Source organism: Oreochromis aureus, linkage group 18, assembly GCF_013358895.1.
Source record: "Oreochromis aureus strain Israel breed Guangdong linkage group 18, ZZ_aureus, whole genome shotgun sequence".
In the NCBI taxonomy this organism is placed as follows: domain Eukaryota; kingdom Metazoa; phylum Chordata; class Actinopteri; order Cichliformes; family Cichlidae; genus Oreochromis; species Oreochromis aureus.
In genome coordinates, this window is record NC_052959.1 from 29,569,263 (window position 1) to 29,592,473 (window position 23,211).

At 39.1% G+C, this 23,211-nt stretch overlaps 1 protein-coding gene and 1 non-coding gene across 3 annotated transcripts in view; both read right to left on the minus strand.

Moving 5' to 3' along the window:
* Positions 1 to 23,211, minus strand: part of LOC116331658 (receptor-type tyrosine-protein phosphatase N2-like) — a 218,263-nt gene that overhangs the window by 148,495 nt on the left and 46,557 nt on the right. For both annotated transcript variants that reach the window (XM_039602794.1, XM_031754416.2), the window contains exons 8-10: positions 23,028 to 23,068; positions 18,379 to 18,752; positions 7,720 to 7,806 (exon numbers count right to left, since the gene is read on the minus strand). In XM_039602794.1, coding sequence (XP_039458728.1) covers positions 7,720 to 7,806; positions 18,379 to 18,752; positions 23,028 to 23,068 — 502 coding nt within the window. The remainder of the gene's footprint in view (positions 1 to 7,719; positions 7,807 to 18,378; positions 18,753 to 23,027; positions 23,069 to 23,211) is intronic.
* On the minus strand, positions 19,025 to 19,116 carry trnar-ucu. Its single transcript is given in 2 exon segments — positions 19,025 to 19,060; positions 19,080 to 19,116. It is a non-coding gene; the product is annotated as a tRNA-Arg (tRNA).

Below are 23,211 nucleotides of genomic sequence, written 5' to 3' on the forward strand. Positions count from 1 at the left end.
CCATATGTAAGGTGCCAATTCCATAGTTGCTGATGATCCCACAGTCTATCAGAGATGCAGGCTTTCTAATTGAGGGGTGATAACAAACCAGATGGTGCCTCTCCTCTTTAGTCCTGAGCATGGTGCCTTCCAGGACTTTGAAAAAGACCTTTACATTATGATTCATGTGTCCACAGAAAAGTGATTTCTGAGTCTGTGCAATGAGTTTTATTAAAGAATCATCCCCGTCTTTAATGCAGTCCTATCCAACGGTCCAAAGATTGGCATGGCTCCAATATTGATATTTGGCTCTCTGCTTTGTGCACAGATTTCACCAAGATTCTGTGAATATTTAGATTATGTACCGTAAGATGATAAAATATTTAAAATCTTAACAATTTTATGTTGAGGAACATTATTCTGAAAATTATTCTGAAAATATGTAGACATTTTTGTCAGATTACAGATACTCTGCCCTCCTTTACTTCAGAGGAACTCTGCCTCTCTAAGATGTTCCTTTTCAATTCAGTTTTATTTATACAGCTCCAAATCACAACAACAGGCGCCCCATATTGTAAGGTAGACCCTACAATAATCCATACATAGAAAAACCCAACAATCATATGACCCCCTATGAGCAAGCACTTTGGCGACAGTGGGAAGGAAAAACTCCCTTTTAACAGGAAGAAACCTTCGGCAGAACCAGGCTCGGGGAGGGGCGGGGCCATCTGTCGTGACCGGTTGGGGAGAGAGAAGGAAGACAGGATAAAATGTTATACCCAATCATACAGACCTATTTCGAATTAACCTAATTAGTTGGAACATTTTCCTTTAGCTGTTTCTTTTAAGTACCACTTACTTTTCAAGCCTTTTGTTGCCTCTGTACCAACTTTTTGAAATGTGTTGCTGCTGTCAAATTTAAAAGGAGCAAATGTTTTCCAGCCTTTTCTGGAATTGGGGTTGTACTAATCTGCTGATGCTGTATAAGGTGTCTGCAGTGTCCCTGCATGGTAAATGGATGAAGTTTGCGCAGTGGATAGAGGTTAGGCGTATGAGGGGCAGATAAAGGACTCTGCAATGGCTTCATGCATTACTTTCATTTAAAAATAAAGGTAGCTAGTGGAACTAAACATTTAAAACCAGCTTCTAATAGCAACTATATTTTTTCTGACAAAAAACCCAAAAAACCCCAAAACAAACCCACACCCCCTTCCCCGACAACCCAGATAAGGATAAGCGGAAGAGAATAGATGGATGGGAAGTTTTCTACATTTTTTTAAAGGTATGTGCTCCTATCATAGCTGACTGACATTTATTGTGTCATGTCAATAAAGATGATATATGTGAAGAGTTAAACAGAAAAATATTTTTTACTAAAACTCTGCTCTGGTCGTGACTTGTAATTCACTTTTTGTGAGACAAAGCTACTTTGTTGCAAAGAAACAGTTAAGGATTTTTTGCACTTGAACACTCTTCATCTAATATAAACCAAGAAGGATCAGAAGTATTTAAAACCCAGAAGTAGTATTATTTTTAAATAAAGATGGCTCAATAAAGCAGCTGGACATTTTCACAGGTTATAAATTTATATATCACTTAAAAGTTTGTACTGCTTTAAAAAAAAAAATTTTTTTTCAAGGTTTTTTAGTTTAAGGAAACTGACCTAATAGGTGCAGGTTCAGCTAGGCCACTGCTATATGCCATGTTTGACAGGATATATAATCTTACAGTTCCTGCTGATACAGATAAAGAAAAAAAATCCTCCCAAGGCTATATGAGTTTTCTGAGAGAACCACAGAGCCTCACTCTGTCCTTCAAACTGATAAAAGCAAATCAGATAATCTATGAAAACCATAATAATACAGCATGTTCTCTCTATCACACTACTGTAACGAGACATCAAGGCAAATAAGAAAACGCTACAAGTTTATCATTTATACCGACAGTCTAAACAGACAAATACTACAACTGCTATCTCAAATACTTTTTTAGCTCAAAGCGAAATAGGGAACTCCGCTACTAGAGGGATATTATATCAAGTATTTCTAATGCAATAGCACATCTTATTTTATCTTGTTTTATGACCAAGTTTACCTAAATATAGTAAATAACGTTGTTTAAATACCACAAAACTTTATAAGGTAAAAAGTATTTAAGGGTAAATTTAAAAGCAGGTATAATTCACTCGTATTAGCATTTGATGGAAAAACGGTCCCATAAAAGGTGTTCGGATGACTTACAAAGACTGCATACAGAATAAGATGAGATTTCTATCATTAAATGTCAGCAATGGGAAATATGATTGGATACCAGTAAATGGATATTTTTAAACTATCTACAACCACCAGTTTTTAGTGTGGTTGAGGAGTATGGTGTTGAAAACCACAGGCAGGCTGAGAAATTAGTGTCAGTCTGAGGCTTGTGTTCCTGAGCTTATTTATTCCATTTAAGGTGTTGCCACAGTGGCGAGGAGCCGGGCAGCCTTGGAAAATAAGCGTGGTGCGTCTGACAAATTGTCGAGGCGGCTCCCCCTGCTGGGCTTTCACTGCGCTCACAACAAAAGAGACCCCTGGATTTCTCTCCCTCTCTCCCTGCCTCTCTCGCTCTCTCTCTGTATCTATATCTCTCTCTGTCGCTCTCTCGTTTTCTCTGCCTCCTATCCATCACTCTCCCCACTGTATAGCTCCCTTCTTTCATTCCCAGAATAGGAGAACAAAGACAAAAGGTGCATTAGAACAGGGGAACAGTACGGGCCACCCAGGGACTCAATGCAGCAGCCGAGCAGCACGGCAAGGTGCCAAGCAGAGGGGGTGGAGAGAAAGAGTGTGTGTGTGAAGGTATGCGTGTGTGTGAATCATGCGACCCCAAGCCACCCAATCCCCACCTGTCCACACATACTCACAAATAGAAGACTGTAGACATGGATTCCTACTCTTTCTCTGCTTCCCTTCAACCCAGGCATAGTTCAATTCAATTTAGATGTTGCTTTATCAACAGCGAACGGAGTTACACTGTACAATGCAAGTATAAAAATCAATGCTTTGCTAGTACTTCTATCCATTTACAGTGTCAAAATTTCATATCACCTCTTAGAAGACAAACACCAGCCAACACAAACTGAAACACCAACACCAAATAAATATGCTGTACTAACAAGATAACAAATAATCCAGACTAATTCTACAAAGCACCAAATAAACTGTGAATTAGCATCCTCGCGCTAAACTTCAAAGGAAAATGCATTTTAAGTAAACTTTGAAAGCTCCGGAAACAAAACAACAGTTTTATTTTTTTCCACCTGTTCAGCTGAGTGTTACATTATATTGTGCCCATCGTGCACCACACTCAAAGTGAACAACTGAGGCTAGAAGTATACTTCATTCTACCATTTTTACAACACAGACTAAGAATTCATATACAGGTGTTTACTCACTATCTCGTTTTTAAAATAACAAAGGGAATGGATTATTGATTGATTGATGTTTTTTGACTTTGGTCAACTTCACTTTAAGGATTTGATATCTGAAATAAACAGTTGACAATTTTACATTTGGACTAGTACAACTCTCACCAATACACTGTAAAAAACTACAGAGACCAGAGTTTAGGTAAACTCAATGCATTAGATTTTGTTAATTAATGTTATTTGAGGCCTAAAGGCAATTTAGTAAATCCACAAAAAAATACTGAAAAGACTGAAAGAATTTTGATGCCTGCTATGCATTATAACACAGCACATATGGAAATAATCAGGCAGATATCTGACAGATAATTTCAGAACAGCCACTGCAAAAGATCAATCTCCATTTGCTGAATATGCCCTTGAATGAAGTCATGGTTCAATACAGAAGATCTGTTTGCTCAGTTGCGTCTTTATTCGTCTGCAGGACGTGTGAACATTTGCTATTCCAAGTGTTCGATTTTCTTCATCACTTCTATTTTCCAATGCTGTCAGGATCCCTACACTGACGTCACGTCCCAGTTGTCTTATGAGCTTTCTGCCTGCCAATCGGTCCTCGAGCCAATCGGTCTGTGGACCGGTACCAGGCTGTATTTGTTATCAACGTGCAATCTGCCGCTATATTTACACGAGACTGAAGAGCACTGAACATTCAGTAAAGAGATGGATGTTGTTGTTGTGGTTTATTTCAGTGTCGACTGACTCATGTAGGGCTGTGGAATGGCAGTTCAGTACAGCAAAAAAATAACCTGGGGGAATCCTGCCCATTATCCTAACTTCATCTAGTACAATATTCCATGAAGATGTCTCTCATCTCTTTGGTTACCTCAGGAAATGGTGCCAGAGGCATGCTTTTTCCTTATTGGTTCAAATTTCTGTAAAAAGTAAGTGAACCCTGAGTTGGGTTAGTTTGTGTAATAAATAGCCTTCGGAAGATGCTGGCCTCCAGGTTTTTAGCAATATCTCAATGTTCTCAGATCTCAGCAATTAAAGGAATGGTCAGGAGATCAAAGTCTTTAATTAACCTTGCAATTCACCTATTTTCACATTTCAATGATCAATCTCAGGCTGTAAAATCCTATTTAACTGTGACCAGACACATGTTTATTCACAGATAAAATACAGCAAACGCCGTCTGTAGGCTGAATATAATCCCCAACAGTGTGTTCATATCCAAACCCCCACAGTAGCAATTGTTTTGCTGTTGCAGCTCACAGCATTGAGAATTCAATTGATACTCCATGCAAAGTCACCTGTGGAGGGGAAAGACTGAAAGGGAGAGAGAAAGCGAGGAGGTGCTGAGGGGGCACAAAGTTACTTACAGAAATATAGAAAGGACATACAGACTGAGACAAACTAAGAAAGCAGAAACCCGAAGGAGGGAAGACGAAATAGGAATAGATAGAGGCAAAGATGGAGAAATGAATAACAGAATGATCGAAAAACAGAAAGACACATGGAGAGAAAGAGAGAGTTCAGGCAGAGTTCATTCTCATTAATAAATGATTGTAGTCAACGGCTGCTCGTCTCTAACACGTCAATAACGTCGACCAACAACGCTCATTGCTTTCTTACCCCCTCAGAGCAGGAAAAAATGTTGACAGAATGAAAATAAGGCGACGTCCTTGGGTTTCTAGTCTGTAAGGGCACTGTTTTCCCTTCCTTTTTTTTCCACTTCTGATTTTAATGCCTTCTGCCACTCTGCTTTGATCCCACCAGTTTGCCCTCTCTGATCCGTCATGCTGGAGGGTAACTGTGGAGCAGCCGACGCTGCTCATCTTCTACTGGGAATATTTGAAGAGTTTTAGTATGTGATGCTCGCCCTTTGAGAAAATTGCTGCCCACTCGAGCCTACAGGTACGAAATGGTTGTTGTTGAGACGCTAAAGCAGACTATGGATGTTGTGAGTCATCTACAGATCTTTGCTCATACAGTCTCTGGTTTGTTAGAAGGTTGAAGTGTTGCTGAACTGAAAAATACTGAAGTGTTTTCTTGATGTTGTTCTCATTTCTATTCAGCGGTTTGCCTGCCTGACAGCTGGTAGGACTACATGTCCAGAGGCGCCGCTACATTACAGGGCAACGAGAGCTTTAAACGACATCGTAAGCATTTAAATGTTTTTATTTTTAGCTTCTAGAACAGAACACATGGCTGAAGCTTTGAATTGTGGGTGTGTGCACTTGGACTGTGAGGACATAAATTCCTTAACAAAGACACTGCGAAGAACTGGTTTAAAGATAAGCGAAATGAAGAGTTGGGCAGGTAGTGGGGATAGTTATGAGTTTGAGTTATAGACGATTTCTGAGTAAGGGGGTGAATGAGGACCTGGTTTTAAGTTGTATTAATCATTGTATTAAACTGTAAAAGAGCGAAACCATTGCCTGTAAATGAGTCAAATGACCTCTAAGGGACACAGTGGTTAGTGATGGAAAAAAAATAGAACAACAATGTCTTCCCAGCTAGGATTTGTACTGCTCAGATTAATCCAACATTCACTTGTCTTCTAGAGTAGTTTAATGATAAGTAATGTATGACAGAATCATCTGTCTCTCGAGCTAACACACATTGCTCCATTTTGGTTGGGAGGCTGGCTGTGTCTGGACATAAAGGCCATAAAAGTAAGAATCAAGATTTTAAACTGATACCTACACTTGATTAGAAGCCAGTGTAGATGCTTTAACAATGGTAAGACATGACAGAATTCATAAGAACCTTTGCAAGAGAATTTTGGACAGACTGGAGGAGATTATTAGATGCTTTAGACGAGGAGTGTCCAACTCCAGGCCTCGAGGGCCGGTGTCCTGCAGGTTTTAGATGTGTCCCTGGTCCAACACAGCTGATTTAAATGGCTAAATTACCTCCTCGTGTATTGAAGTTCTCCAGAGGCCTGGCAATGAACTAATCATTTGATTCAGGTGTGTTGACTCAGGGTGATATCTAAAACCTGCAGGACACCGGCCCTCGAGGCCTGGAGTTGGACACCCCTGCTTTAGACAGAGCATTACTACAATCTAAGTCAGGAAATTCCAGGCCCCGAGGAAGTGTCATGAAGGTTTTAGATCTCATCTCAACAGTTCAGTTTTTTACCAGGCCTCTGGAGAACATCAGAGACAGCAGTCCTAAGTTTAGCAGCTATTTGGTTCAAGGAAATGGAAAAGCAGGGAGAGCAGGTCACCCCTGACTTGATATGAGCATCAAAAGTCAAAGTTCATGAGAGCAGTCCTAACCCAAGATTCTGGAAAAGCAAGAGCAGGTCAGAGACTTGATATGAGCATCTACAGATGAATGACATCTAAAATGACAAAAACCTGGACGCTGTCCAATTTGAATAATCCTTATCGGAGAAAAAAAAAAATTAAATTAGAGACTGTCTTGTTTTCATTAAACTGGAAAAAGTTATTTGCTAGCCAACTATTAGTTGCATTAAACCAATCAATTAAAACAGATAATTCATAAGGTTTAACTGAGATACAGTTAAGTATCATCAGCATACAGATTACTGGAAATGGTTTTTAAACTACTAATAATGTGATCTAATGACAGAATATACAATGGAAATAAAAAGGGGCTTAAATCAGATCTTTGAGGTGCAGCTCATGATAAATCTGAGCACTGAGACTTAAATTGTTTTATGAAGAAGAAAAGAAGTGAACAAATCCCCGACATGGCTGGATATCCTTACCATGTGGTTCAACAAGTGGATTAAGATTTGATGATCAAGTTGCAAGAACTTTGTGGTCAATTCGTGGTATTCTCTTGCTCCGTTTTTAAAGATAAGATCAACACATTATTTAAACCAGTGAATCAGGCTGGAAAAGTATTTACTCCACACATTTGCTGTGATTAGATGTGTAGCTTTAGGTTGTTTTTGGATCACTGAATGACAGGCTTTATTTGAATAAGAAAGTGTTCAACTTCTATTTCAGGGATTTTGCTTGCATGCAGGAGACTTGTCACCTCCAGTGTTCTAGCTCTGTTGTAAACAGACTTTCTTTATTGGCATCGGAACTGGAACAGGTGTGACTTGATCATTTCTCAATAGGAGCGGATTATTTAGAGCCTCAAATGCAGTAAACGTGCCAGTTTGTGGTTCTTTTTATATTCCTTTGATGCAGTGTGAAAATGAAATGTTTAAGCTTTCAGAAAAAAAACATCACATTAGGTTAGACTGTGATTTTCACCCCAGACTCCAGTAAGAAAAAGCAGCATTAACACAGTGAGTGCACTGAGTTTTCATATTGGAGTGTGACCAGAAGGTTTTAAAAAAGAGCTGTACGTACGAAAGCTCAGCGAAATCAGTCATCTGGATTTTCGCCATTCTAGCCAGGATCTCCATCAGGTGGAGGCCTTCGTCTGTCTGGAGCCCACTGGTGATGATGATGTTGAAGAAGAAGAGTGCAGGGCAGGAAGAGAAGAAGGGATCAGAAATTAAAAGTTAAACATACAACAGGTGCAGATTTACTGTGCAATTTTTTATACAACAGGCTTTAAACAAGTTATTTTTCCTTGTAGTGATCTATCAGGTAATTTTAAAGGTTTTCCTTATTTTCTTTAGATTGCTCTTCACTGGCGATATTCCTAATATGGTTATTTTAGACAAACAGCTGTGGCTTTTAGCACATAGGCCCCACCCATCTACCATCAAAACCATCTTTTTGCAAGGAGGAGCCAATCAGAAGAAAGGTGTAAACAGGTGAGTGGTTGCTGGAGATTGCTGGCTGTCTTTAGGTGAAATTGATCCGAAAGGTTGTGGTACACAAAACAACGTCTTTGTGATTGCTTTGATTAGCATCTAATTGCCTCAGCTGGCCGTACCGTGAAAGGAAGACACCAACTTATCTGCAAACATGAACAGTGAACAGTCTCCATTTCCAGTTTATGTCCCTTTTTCTCAGTTTCACTACCGCTCGCTAAGCAGAGCAAGTGCTACAGACAAGTCGGGATCTTCCATGCAAACTACAGGTAATCTGTGACCAAAGGAAAGTTTTCCAGCACGACACCATATAAATCTTCACAGCCAATTTCACCTAGCGACTGCCAGCAACCCCTACACAACCTGTCATGGGGTTACTGACTATTCTCTAGGCCTATGTCACTGGTGCTTCAGCAATTGATTTCACAGTAACTGCAAGCAGCCTCCAGCAAATCACATTTTTCTTCAGCACGCTCCGGTTGCCAGTGGGTCACTGACTGACCCCTCGGCCCAGGTTAGTGGGGTCTTAGAAAAAGTGAACTTAGGGGCTGAAGAGTACTCTGAAGCATCAATCGTGCAAAGCTATCAGAATCTGCCAAGGTAAGGCTTGAATTAGTTTATGTAGAAATGAGAGAAAATTAAAAGTAAATTATTTGAAGATAAAGTGTTTTAAATAGACAAATGTTTAATTTCAATCCTGACATTATTTCTTATGTCAAATGAATGGCAGAGGACTTGAGCTTGCAGATGAAGAGCAAAGTGTTAAATCTGATCTAAACTACCATCTATAAGACAAACTGGACATGGTGAAGGTCTCCAGACATATCACTTAAACCCACTAGCTGAAGTACTGAACCAGAAAACACAGACATATAAAAGCGGTTTTCCACAAAGCTCCCAGGTGAGTTCAGATAAGTGTGAGATAGAGAGCTGGGAAGTGCCGTTTGCCGGCGAGGTGAACGCTGAAGAGGTGACAAAGGTCACAGGCAGAAAGCTTGTTATCATCACTGCCCGCTCCATCATTTTATGCTTTACAGCATGTTCTAGCACATAAAATTACTTTGGCAGTATTCAACAATAAAATCGACCTCTGTTTTGTTCACAGCTGTGGATTACCTCGATCTAAAAGAAGAGGAAAACACTTCATCCTGAACCCTGATCTGCTGTTCTGGCACATATGCATATTTTTGGATAGATAGCCAAATTAATGGCACTGGCTCATACTATTTGACACATACTCTATTGCAATAGATTTACTGTAAGTACTGTCTATACATCTACAATTACCACTAACTTAACTACTTTAAATCAAGTACAGTTGATGTAATCCTCCCAACACAAATTTCTTTACTGGATATTTTCAAAAGCAAACTTTTCTTTTCTTTATTTTTAAAGTAACTTAAGAAGGAAACGTCTATGCTTCTATAAATGAGAATGCCATCTGTGCAGCCTTATGTGTCTGACATTACAAATTAATAGTGTGAAAACTTCTTAGACATGTTATGATATATATGTTTTGATATATCAGAATGAGGACCCAGATGCAGACATGGGTGAGTGAAGGAATAAATGTTGTATCCAAAACTTATTTTTAAACAAACAAAAGGTGACTAAAGACCCCGGGAATAAACAAAAGCTAATTCAATAAAATTGTAAAACTAAAGCTAAGATTTTACTGATTAAGGAACACAAGGGTATTAAGTGAGGCAAAAAGGCTATAGGCTAAAGAACACAGGGAACTAATGTGACACAGGTGAAGCCATTAAAGGCAGGTAAAGGCAAATTTTTAAGGAGGAAAAAAGCCAGAAGGAAACCAACAAGGAAAAGAAATTACCAAAATAAAATATGATGTAACTAGAAAAGGCGAAGCACACAGACACAAAAGGACAAAGTTAAAGAAACAATGCTATGACAACAGAAATGCCAGTCCAAAAAGCATGTAATGTCGATTATGTCACGGTCAGCAGGGAGCTCACTGTGTTTTGAGTGAATAGTGGGACCCAAATGCAGACACAGTAGGAGACAGAACTGAGTTTAAACGAAAGGGGAGCCGTTTATTTGGCTGATAAAATGTGAACACAAAAACAAAGCAAGAGTGAACATAGCAAAACCTAACCTGACACCTAAACTGAGAAATAACTAAATAACTATGAAAACTGTGACAAGAGACTTGGAACTGAACAGGTACATGCGACTATGGAACTGAAATAAACCGAACATGAACACGAACCTGTTCAGTAAGAAGAACTCTCAGACGTGACGTGAAACCAAACAGACAACCTGGCAAAGACTGAATGAACACACACAGACTAAATACACAGAGGCTGATCAGGGGAAGTGGAAACACATGGGAAAACCAGCTGACTCGAATCACATCGTGACACCACAGGGAAAAGTAACACTAAGCACAATGAACAGAGAAACAAGACTTTCAAAATAAAACAGGAATATAATGGGACGCAGACATGACTTATGACAGGTTAAGACACACGAAAACATCAATTTGGCTTTAAGTAACCTCTTCTTTAATACATAGTTTTTCTTTTGATGATAACGTAGTAAAATTTAGACGGGAAACTCACTCACATTTCACCAAACTGTGAGAAAAATGGCAGCGAAATAAGGGAATAACAAATTAAGCAGTCAGTTACAACAGCCTCTGTGCATGCTTAGGGCCAGTGGGACGGGGAGAGGTTGTGTGTGGCGTGTGTTTGCATCTGTGAGCCTAGAGACCATGATTAAAGCTCAATATCCCAACTCCAAGCTAATTGCTTCCTGTCTGCTGTGGACTCATCTGACCCCCTCTAAGTCTCCTCTGCGGAATTCAAACACGGAAAGCAGACACTTCCAGACATCTGCAGGATATCTGCACGTTTCTGGAAACACAGCATTGTCTTTGGATGAGTCATACAGATGAAGCTGAGGAGAAAGAGTTTTGCTGCAAAAAGGGTTTTGTTGCAAACTGTGAAAATCACTCAATTTTTAAATGCACTTAATTATGAAAATTATCCGTCGTCTCCGTCCTTGCATCTTGAACTTTGATGTCCAACACTTGCTGGATTTCAACCAAAAAATATTTTCTTCTATTTCAGCATTTTAGTTTGCTCCATGTTAAAATCTTTACTCTAGATATATTCCTAGCCTTATGATTTCACATGCACTGGACATTTGACCAAATAAACAATCATTTATGATCAAATATGACTGTTAGCTTCAGAGTCAAATCCAAATAGAAAGAAATGAATTGCAGCTGTTTATAGAATTTAACATCTTAGGGATCTTGAGTTTAACTGTTTTCTCTGACTATAAGAGAAAATGACTGAATGTGGCTGAATCACAGTTAATAAAAATGAGACTTGCTATGTATGAAAATGTACTGACAGCCAGTGATTTGTCTCCCCTCTCAGCCTGGAGAGCAGACAGCAGCTTCAACAGCCCACAGCCTGAGTCAGTCTTCACTGTGCAGAGCAGCTGCTTCAGATCTGACATCAGCGATCGCTCTGCCTGCAGATCCCGAGTGTTGATAGCTACAATGGAGACCTCACAGCAGCTTTTACATTAGCTCTGCAGCATGCAGGGTGTTGGGTTATGATCCCACTCAGATACGACAGCCTGCTTCGGCAGGATTTCTTCTCACAGAGAGACGCTTTGATTATTTTTATTCTATATTTCCTTCCATCTCACTCTTACACAATTTCAGGGAAAATGAAAACTGATAACAGTACAGCAGCATGTACAGGCCCGAGTCTGAAGATGATCTGGCTTTTCGAAGGAGCAACAGCTGGACAAACGAATTTTGAATCATTATGAGGCTGATGCTTACGTTTTTAGTGGAAGTCTAAACAATTACTGGGTGATCTGATATGAAATTTGATGAAGATATCCATAAACTCCTGAGTATAAACCTCATTTGATGACCTTTCGTCTAGTGGTCATTGTTGTCCACTTAAATGTCTCACCATCTACAGTGCAGGGTTAGCACAAGACATTGTGCAAATGTTTTATTAGACAAGAAAAAACTAATTTGGATAACAAATTATGTTTTGCATTTTAAGCATCAGTAGAGAGGGATGGATACTTGAGAAGTATTATACACCTCAACTCAGGAGCTGGCACTGTGTTTTACATATTAAGATAGAAATATAATTTCACATCAATCCATTTATCCATCAACAGTTGCATTGTTTTTTATTTTGAGCATAAGGACTTAGTGTTAGGAAAGGATCATCATTTAAAAAGCATCAATTTTAAAGTGTAATGCACATGTTACAAAGCTACATTGGCAGCATTAATACAACATTTACCACCATGTTTTATAACAGTACTGCTAAATGTCCACATAATGGTCTCACCTTATCATTGCTTACAAAAGATAGTAACAGTCTACTTAGAAAGCATGAAGGTAGAGGAGGGTAACTACTGGTGATATACAGGGGACGGATTCCAAATTCATTTACTGATACAATTCAAACTATTATTATAATTATTTTCAGCGTGAGAATAGTTAAAGTACCACTAAGTTCAAGTATGGCCTCTCAATCCTTTTAATTTAATTAATTCAGAGGAAAATCAATTAATCTTCCTGGCATTTTTTTCATGTATTTTGTGAGTATTTTCTCACACAGATTAATACATGTGTAGGACTCTTAGTCACAAACTATTTGGACAATACTAAACTTCCAGGAAACAGACGGTCCAAAACAGAGAAAGTTACATTCGCTTTTCACTCCAACGTGTAAATAAAGGTTGCTTGGTCATTATTCGAGTAGTCCAGAGTATATTGCTCACCAGGAAAATATGATCTATCCATCTTCTGCAGTCTGATTCCTGTTGTTTGGGGACAGAAGCGCCTGAGGAGAGGATTGCTGCATGTAGTAATAGGAAAGCCAGAGGTTTCACTGAACAAAAGAAAGGCTATTTCTTCAAACATCAAAGACATCCCTTCCCTTCAGGGCTGCTCCACTGATCACTCTACTATGAGCTGCCTCAGCAAGTACATGAGAGCGAATCAGGAGAAAAGCGGCACAGGCAGACTGTCATGCCTAAGTCTTATCAGTAATAATGACAACTAAGGAGAATACTGTCTGTAAGACTGAACAAATGTCAAGTCAGCGCCTTGAAAAACAGAAACAGAAGTCAGAATAAACAATTTCTGTGCATTTCTTGGTATAACAGATATATATATATATATACATATGGGGCCAACAGAAAACCAGTAAAGCTCCGATGGTCTACAGAGATTTTGACTGTGATAACAGTTAGGTGCAAAGCACAAAGGGTTCAGGTTAAGGCACTTGTGTTTAAAGACATCATAAAATTATAGATTAGAATTAAAGGAATTACACTGGGGGGTTTTGTGCATATACTCTTTTTACATTAAAGAACTTTAAAACTAATTAGAGAGTGAAGTGTGTGTGTGTACATGTTTAGACATCTTTGTACGAACAGAAAATTAGCATGTTACTGTACTTGTGGGGACCAATGGCTGTCCCCATGAGTTAGGCATTCATTTTTTAGGGTTAGGGTTAGGGAAAGCATAATGTCAATCAGATGTCCTCACTAAGATATGAAAACAAGTGTGTGTGTGTGTGTGTGTGTGTGTGTGTGTGTGTGTGTGTGTCTTGAGCAGCAGGTGTTTTCCTCCAGCTGTCATGAATCACCCTGCCCTCCTCTTCCTCCTCCTCCTCTTCCTCCTCCTCTCCCCAGGCCACAGGAGGAGATGATACTCTAAAACCACCAGGATGCTCCTGCTATCAGCTTTCACCTCAGACGCTGCGCCAAAATGTCATCACATCGATCTTGTTTCACATGTGGCCCTGCATTTTATATATTTTTATTCCTACTGTGACAGCTTTGTTTTGGAGAGGGACTCGACCTCAGTACGGAGCATTTCAGTAGCTTTAGGCCAAAATATGAAAAACGTTTATTCAAACAACCTCAAATTCAGCACCGCATTTACTAGCGTTCACAGCGATTCAGCGGCCCAGCTTGAAGTGGAGAGGAAAAATGGTTGTTGAGTTAAACAATTTTACTGCGAGTTCTTAAATTATGAGTTAGGTGTGCCTTTGATTAATGCAGTGTTGAAGCAGTTACAGTACTGAGCAAAAGTCTTGCACCACCCTTTATTTCTTAGTATTTTGCTTTCAATGATCCAGACTTTCTTCTAATCTTTTAAAGACCTCTTATTAAGCTACTTAACACTGATCTGTGAATCATTCAAGAATAAAAACACACCTAATTCAACAGCTGAACCAGAGTTCAGGCTATGTTGAAGAACAAATGTGGTCATACCAATGAATGACTTTCATTTGTACCACATTTCTGTGTTTACATGTTTCAATAAACTGCTGCATGTATTTTCCATTTCCCTAATGTCTTTAAGCCACACCTCAGAGAAATGAGAAATGTGCACAGTACTGTATGCAACCATGTTTGAGGAAACAAGAAGCATCTGTGAATTATGTATCAACATTAAATGATGTTGATACATAGTTTTTGTTATTGTCAGTAGTTATAAAGTATCAAGAGACATTTCTGGATTCTTTGATCTAAAGAAACGCTAAAGCTTGCTGACTTTACTGCTAAATCACAATATGACATGGAGCAGTCAGGTAACTGGCAGCACAAATCAGATGTTCTTTAAAAGCTAGAGATGACTTCTGGTGGCCCAGAGTCTCACTACATTCCTCTGCTTTTATCATCTTCAGCTTGTTGTTCGGTCTAATACATTAGTTTTCATCACTCTGTCCCTGCAGTCAGACGTAGCAAGGAAAAATGTCTTAGGTTTTCTCATTGCTCAAACAAAAAGCTGTGGGGAAAGATGTGGCTACTGAGACTATTCTGGCTCAGAAGATGGCTTGTTTCACAAAAAGACATTCTTTCAAGGGCCTTTTTCTTACTGGTGCATTGCGAAGTGGCATTTTTTCCATGTTGTGGTTGATGCTGCACTTCACTCTCAAGAAGAGGTTTGACACAAAGTGAACTGTCAAGGACAACTTTGGTGTTCTTTTGAAGTTCAGCAATCTCATAGAAATGTCAAGAGTCACTTTGAAGAGTCACTGTAAAGGGTTAGAGAGGAATCTGCTGAGTACACTGAAGACTCTGACATCTGCGGTGCAAAAGTGACTGAGAACATCTTAAACCTTCCAGCTGTTCACCTAGGATCAGAGCAAAGCAGCCTCTGAGCCTGTTTCATAAAGTTACAGGAGCTCAACCTTGATGTTAAAGGTTGCCGTCAGAATTTCTGCAACACTGTCAAAGTAGTTTTTGTGAGCTTTTGTGAGCTGAAGTTTTTTGCAATTAAAAAAAACAACTTGGTTCTGGCTCCACAGAAGGAAAACCAGTGCTTTGTAATTATTCTTTTAACCATATATTTGGTTAAAATGTTAAGAGAATCTAGAGAAAACAAAGAGTAACACAAATCTAACCCCTTGATAAGACCTTTGGACTCCTCAGGCCCTTCATCTCATAATGTTAGATACTGCAGCTGTCGCAGAGATACCAAGGTATCCTTTTGCAGCCGCACCTTGAGGCACCATCTTCAGATAGCAACAAATTATAAGTAATAGGTCTGTCAGTCAGTAGTACACACATTTGTCCTGTGTTATCAGTGTGTATAGTTGTGTATGATGTATGGGGCGGTCAGGTGAATCTAAATCAAACACTTAATACAAAACTAAGAAATAACGCTTTTTTTAGCACCAAGAGGTTTTCTCACATGCGGAAAGCAGCCGTAGCTGAGGCTAGTCTTGTTTAAGCTAAAGTCACAGTATTTTTCAATTATCAAAGGTCTATTTGGAGAGGAGAGGAATAACATTTGAACGGTAAATAGAAAAGTACTTATATAGCGGTTTCTACTCTAGCTGAGCAGTTTTACACTACAAGACACATTCACCCATTCGAAAACACACATTCATACATTGCTTTCAAGGTCTTTAAGTGCTGTCTAACTATAATGCACACACCCTGACGGATACACTGTGGACATTTTGGCATTCAGGATCTTGCCCAGAAACACTTCAACGCACCAACCCGCGGGAGTCGAGGATTACACTACTGACCTTAAGATTGACGATCGATTGATGCTCATGAGCTACAACCGTCCCACCTACAGAGGGACTATCTAAACACAAGTGATCTTAAACATGCAATGAACCTGGAATTAATCTAAAACTCTGGGGTAGAGGAGTGGAGATATTTGTTAGTGCCTTAACACCGCAACATTTTGCATTTGCATATTTGACACCTTTTCATTCCTTGAACTTTTTCTGCACTTCATAAACACAAATCATCTAATTTATAATTTCTCTGTCTTGTAAAACATAAATACATTTGATTCTCAAGAGCAGCTGTGACACTAAGCGGCTCTATAGGGTAGAGACCTTACTGAATGGGGCTTTTGAAGACCATGGTGATTAGAAATTAGGTTTCCTATTTATACCGTACTGATCTGTATGCTAGAGTTGAGTAACGTAAAGTAGGTTCAAGGAAAAAGCTTGGACTAAAACTGACATCATATTGTGCTTAAATAAAAACTCCCTCATTCAGCATATGAAAGCTTTGAGTCGGACCTCCACACCAACATGAGATGTTTTTCCTCTATAACATAACATTTAAGGCTCTCCTGTTGTATAGCTCAGAATGTCGAGTAACAGGATGTAAGGACAAAAAGAAAGAGACATGCCAAAGACCCTGAGCCAGAATTACACCCATTTCAGCTGAAAGGCGAGCATGAAGGAGTTTCAAAACCAAACACAGGAAAGAGGATTTCTAAAGAACTTCAACCTCAGACTTGAGGAACAGAGGAATCAATATGGAAACGACCCTGTCCTTTGTGTGAGGAAGAAAGAAGGAAAAAGATGCCCAGCAGTGTGCTCTTGTTGCATTCTGGGTAAAATTTGCAGGGACAAAGAACAAGGGTTTGCAATTTCTCACGTGGAAAGCACATTTCTTGCTTCACCTACTGTGAAAAAAGCTGGTTGATCACTACTGTGGATCACCCAAAACAAAGGTGAAAGAAAGTCTCGTTATAGGCTCAGAAAACTTCAACTTGTACTCCAGATATGCATTTTGAAAACTGAGATAAAAAATTTTACTTTCTACATTTTTTAACCTCTTCAACATCCAAGTGGGTCACTGGTGACCTACATAAAGGTAGAGTTAAGTTGGATTTTAGCCACATGACTAAAAAACATTGCTTCATAAGCTAGAACATGTTGTCTTTCAAACTGAGCAAGGATCTGGTTTTCATGCCATGAAAATTCCACAAAAAAGCCAACCTTACTTCAGTTCAGTGAGGTTTGCTAACATTTGTTTATGCACAGCACTTCACTCACCTTGAGATCTGGATTTGCTGCCACAAAACCCTAATTCTTCTTTTTCTGTTGTAGATTTTCCAATGTGCTCAGGATCATGATCCTACTGCATGGCCCAATTTGGGCCAAGCTTTAACTGTTGGACAGATAGCCTCACATTTGACTCTAGAATACACTGACATAAACAGTTCATTGTTCACTCAATGACTGTAAGGTGCCCAGGTCCTGTGGCTGCAGAACAAGCCCAAATCACCTCCATCACTGTGCTTGACACTTAGTATGAAGTGTTTGCTGATATGCTGTGGCACTGTGCATTGGTCTCCTTGAACCAAAGAACATTGTTCCAGAAATCTTGTGGTTTGCGAACCTTAACCATGCTGTCATGTTCTTTTTAAGATAAAGAGTTTTCCTAGAGGACCCTTCCAAACCACAGGTACTTCTTCAGTCTTTTTCTAATTTTACTGTCAAGAACTTTAACATTTAATATTCTAACAGAAGTCTATTGAGTCTGAGATGGAACTTTTTCTAAGCATTGCACAATCTGACTTTTGGGTGAATCTGCTCAAACAGCATCTCCTGTGGCACTGTGTAAACACACGCCTGAATGCTACAGAGGCTTTAATAGCAGTCGTCACACTTTCTGATGATCATTTAATCTACTCCATTTCATTACAGCACCTGGCTGAAAATTACCCTTTTCATTTATATTCTTTTCTAATTTCTGGAAGCAGTAAAAGTGTACTTATTTCACCTGAAAATAAATGACAAATGCAAAATAAATTGTAATTTTGATTGATTTTTTAATCTTCAAATACTGTCCATCCATCCATCCACCTACCCATTAATTTTCTTCTGTTCATCTTCAAATACATCTCCTTCAAAAATCAATTGCAGTTTGTCTTTTACATGTTCATCATTAAATCTGTACTCACTCTGTGTCGGTGATGACGTAGCCAAAGACATCATCATCTTTCTTCTTCTTGCTGGCTTTGACATCCAACTGCAGCTCAGGAACGTGCATCGTCTTCTTGTGAGGTTCATCGTACACGAGAGCAGCAGGAGGGGGTGCCACCTCCTTGATCCAGCCTTCCACCTCCGACAGCTCCTCTACAGACTGGGTGGTATCCTTCTTTTGCACCGCCACCCCTACTTCGCTGGTCCGACTCTGGACGTTTTCCAGCCCCACCTGCTGCCCTCTGGGTGTTTCACTGGCATCGTCATAATGGTTTTTAGCTGGGGGAGGTCCGGTGAAGGAACTTTTGTCAAGGTAGGCGAGGAGCTTGGTGAAGAGGCTACCACTCTCCGTCTGAAATAAGAGCCAATGAAATAACGTGGGTAAATGGACTGGTTCTTATGTATTGCTTTTCTACTCTAACTGAGCACTCAAAACGCTTTACACAACTTGCCTCATTCACTTTCTTTTTTCCTGGAGACTGGAGCAGACAAGGATCAAACCACCAACACTTACAATTAGAAGGTGATCTGCTCTACCACCTGACCTACACACAGCCACTCCAAAACTAAGGTTTCTGTGTAGCAGAAACCTTCAACAAGTTTTTCCCCCCAACTTTAGTAAAGTGACTCTGGTGGGACTTGAACCCACAACCTTTGAATTGCATCTGAAATAAACCAGTAGAAGTCCAATGTGCTATCCATTGCACCACAGAGCCTGGTAAGACACCAGGTGATCCAACTCTTACACAGAACTTACACTTTTAACCAAATTTATTTCAGACACGTAATTTAAAAAAAAAAAATACAAACCTGACTAATGAGCTCAATTTTAAGCTTTTAAAGCTTTCATAAACAGATGTTTGTATTTATTTATTCATTCTTTTCAGATTTTTTAAATAGTATACATTAGATCTGCCCACTTGCAGTGCTCTGATGAACAAAAACAATAAAACAAACAGACAAAAAAGAAAGATCAGCCCTTGTATTATTTAAGCAAGCAATAATAAGGTACTTTACAAAAGAAAGATGCACTTTTACCTGTTTTCCACCAACATGTGCCAGTTCTGGCTTGGTGTCTTTTGAGAATCAGCCCATATTTAATCAGGACTTAGAACCATTTAAGACATAGTGTCTCTAAAAGAACATGAGAAAACGTCTGTAGCAACCGTATCATAACAGAAAGAATCTGTGGGGTGCTTTTTCTAGTTAAGTTGCACTGCTCCCAACCAGTGCAATGATTTGCAAATCCCATAAACTTGTGTTTTATTCACAGTGGAACACAGAAAATAAATCAAATCAAATGTGTAAACTGAGAAAGTTACAAATTTTAAGAAAAAACATTCCAAAACAATCTACCTCTGCTGGCACTATCTGACTGATGCTGTCAGAGAGGGAAGAAACCAGTGTGAAAAGGCTTTGATGGCAGCAGCATGTCTCAAAAAAGCAAGAACAGTGCCATGTTTACCAATGTGCAGCATCCATTCTTCTTTTACAAACAGTCCATAAACATCTGGGAAGTGAGGAGACCAGCTGTTGGACTTCTGGGAGAGGTATACTAGCCCATTCTTGTGTGATATAATATTCTAGCTGCTCAGCAGTCCAGGGTACTCTTTTTCATATTTTCATTTCATTTCATTACAACTGCTTTCAGTTGCAGAAAGATCTGGTCTTAGTGGCAGGCTAGCTCTGCACCTGGACTCTTCTAAAACTGTACAAAGCCATGGTGTTATAATAACAGATGAAGAATGTGATTTATCACAGTCTTGCTGAAATATGCAAGACCTTCCCTGAAATATGTGTCATCTGGATGGGAGGATTTGTTGCTCTAAAACCCGCGTATACTTTTTAGCATTGAAGGTGCGCTTCCAGATGTGCAAGCTGCTAACTCCATAGGCTCGAATGCACCCCCAAACCATCAGAGATCCAGGCATGGATCCATCCTACCTTGTGCCAATGGTTCAGGCTGGTACTGGTGGTTTAATGCCGTGGGAGTTATTTTCTTGGCACATTTTTGATCATTTAGTATCCACTGAGCATTGTTTAGCCTACCTGATGGTTGCTTCCAGCAAGATAAGGTGCCATGTGACTCATCTCAAACATGAAAATCAGTTCACTGTACTCAGATGGCCTCTACAGTCACAACCTAATAGAGCACCTTTGGGATGTGGCGGAATGGGAAATTTGTCTGTAGCCAACAAATCTGCAGCAACTGTGTGCTGTTAGGCATACCTAATGAAGTGGCTGTTAAGTGTCTAATGAAACAATATTGAATCAAGTTCTTTTTCTTTTAAACTGAACTTATGGGAGTTTTCCTGTTGCTGACATTAGTGTGTTGGCGATCTGCAGCTACAGGCATGAGGAAATAATTGCCTTGAATCAAAGAACAGCCACCCTGTCAGACTTATACTGAATAGGGTTTTAATATGCTATTATTCTTCTGGTCCTAGCTTCAGGGTAATTGCTCGTCTTGTCAAGAACCACATCTCACTGCAGCAGCAATGCCATGTGAGCTAAAAACATAGTTTGTTCTGTCTCTGAGCACTTTGAAATACAATCTTCTTTGCAACTTCAAATTGTTTTTTGGGACCAGCAAGATGCATCAGCCTGGAGGGAATTTTCAACGAGTAGAAACAAAATAAGAAATGAGTACAAGAAATAAGCACAGAGAAGATGTTGCTTCTATTCCAGCGTTGATTTCACCAAATCTTATCATAAATATAGTTTTCGCTACAAACACAAATAAAAAGTAGTTGAAAATGGGAATCAAATGACAATATTACATTTTATTTGTAAAGTCAGATGTATGGACAAATGAATAACAGTCCCACAGTCACGAAATCCCTTTCACTAAGCTGAATGGGTTTTTATCAAACACTGCAGCAATAGATAACTATTGCTCTAAAGGTAGTGCAGCATTTAGTTATGTGTCAGCATGTTATCTGACATAAAGCTGTGTGATAAACATCAGTCTTCTGGATTGGAAAGTTGTGTATTTGTTTGTGTTTATGGACACATAATGACATAATGTCAATGTGGATTTTTTTCATTCTGTAAAAATGAAAAATATTCATTCTTTCCTTATATATATATATATATATATATATATATATATATATATATATATATATATGAGGTTAACGCCATAACTGCAAACGCAGCAAATTACCGCACCGATCACCCCTGTGGGTGGGGCTGCACGGCGTCAACGCGTGTTAGCTCGGTTAGCTCGTTAACGCATTAATCTCATTAAAATGGCGTTTACGTCATTTTAACAAGATTAACGCTGACAGCACTAATATATATACACGCATACATCAGTACGTATGAGACAGGACAGATGGAATAAAGGTGTTTGTGTTCAGAAACACAAATCAGTAGAGAGGTTCTGACTATTTTACAAACTGCCATGACGACCTGTTGTCATGGCTGTAGTCACATGTCTGGACAACACAAACACTTTAAATGCATGAACAAAAAAAAAATTAGCTTGTTTTAGGATTTTCACATTTTTAAGAGATTGAAATTTCGGCTTTTAAATCAGCCACGATCCATTTAATGTCAAACTAAATAATTTCTGCATGCATAAGTCTTCTTGTTTAAAATGCAGCACTAAAGTAACTGGTTAGTAGTGTGTAACCATCATAGTCTGTTGGTTATTCATAACCTGCGAGCGTTCTGATGTCCTTAGTGACTTTCTTGATTTGGTTGGTTCTCACGTCTGTCTGGAGGTGAAGAAAAAAAACTCTGTTTCATCAGAGATTGTAATCAGGTATGCATTGAGTTTAAGATGTTCCTCTGTCATTAAAATCAAGGTTCTGTCAAAGTGCAAATGAAATTGGCTTTAAAGATCCTTTGTTGCTTCTATCAGGTGGAATTTTAAACAGAAACCCACATACTGACTGATGCCTTGGTGAGAGCTTATAATCGCCCCTTTATCTGGTCATAATTCTTTTTATTATGTAGCTTAGTAGTTTAGTAGAGTCCAAGACAAATTTCCTCATCTGTGATCTATCAGCTGAAAATTTAAAGCTTTATAGCAGAATCACATTTGGTTTTTTAGACATACATCTCTCTACTATACATGCTAGTATTTCAACCACTGCTTTGAGTAAAAGAAAACCATGAAATACACTAATGAGTCCACATCTTTTTACCCAGGTTTCAGTTTACAGTATAAAGGACTGAATCAGTACAGCGTTGTTGTTACGAGTTCACCTTGTCCAACAGTTTAGCCTTCGTTAATTCTAACTCACTCATTTATCCGCTGCTCTCCCGGTTCCTTAAAAAGTGCACATGCTCATATTATTCACATTTATAGTGGAAGATTTTCTTTATTATTTGAATAAATAAAAAAAGAATATTATTAGTGCATACTAGCAGTATAACAAATAACACTTTGGGGCTAAAACCTGATCGATTTTGGTTTTTGTTGTCGGCAGTTCATTCTCTCGCATGAATACTGAGTTCTACATAAATTCTTTGGGCAGTGATTTCACCCTTGCAAAATTTCTTTTGAAAACTGTGGGGTTCATCTCATTCCCTTGTTTAATATATTACATAACTGCTTACAATGTCAGCCTTTGCTTTGACATTTAAGTCTTCCCTTTCTGCTACTCTGATTGCTTACCTTGTCCTGCACATTTTGCTCCTCTGTCTCCGTGTGACGCTCTGTTGGGAGAAAGAGAATAATCATACTGATATATTTGTGTTTCCATTCAAAGCGGGAGCAGAAAGACAGAAAAAGGTGTGGTTTATGTAAAAATTCATTCAGAGCTAAAAGCCGCCTTCCCAAATTTCAAGGCCATTTCCTT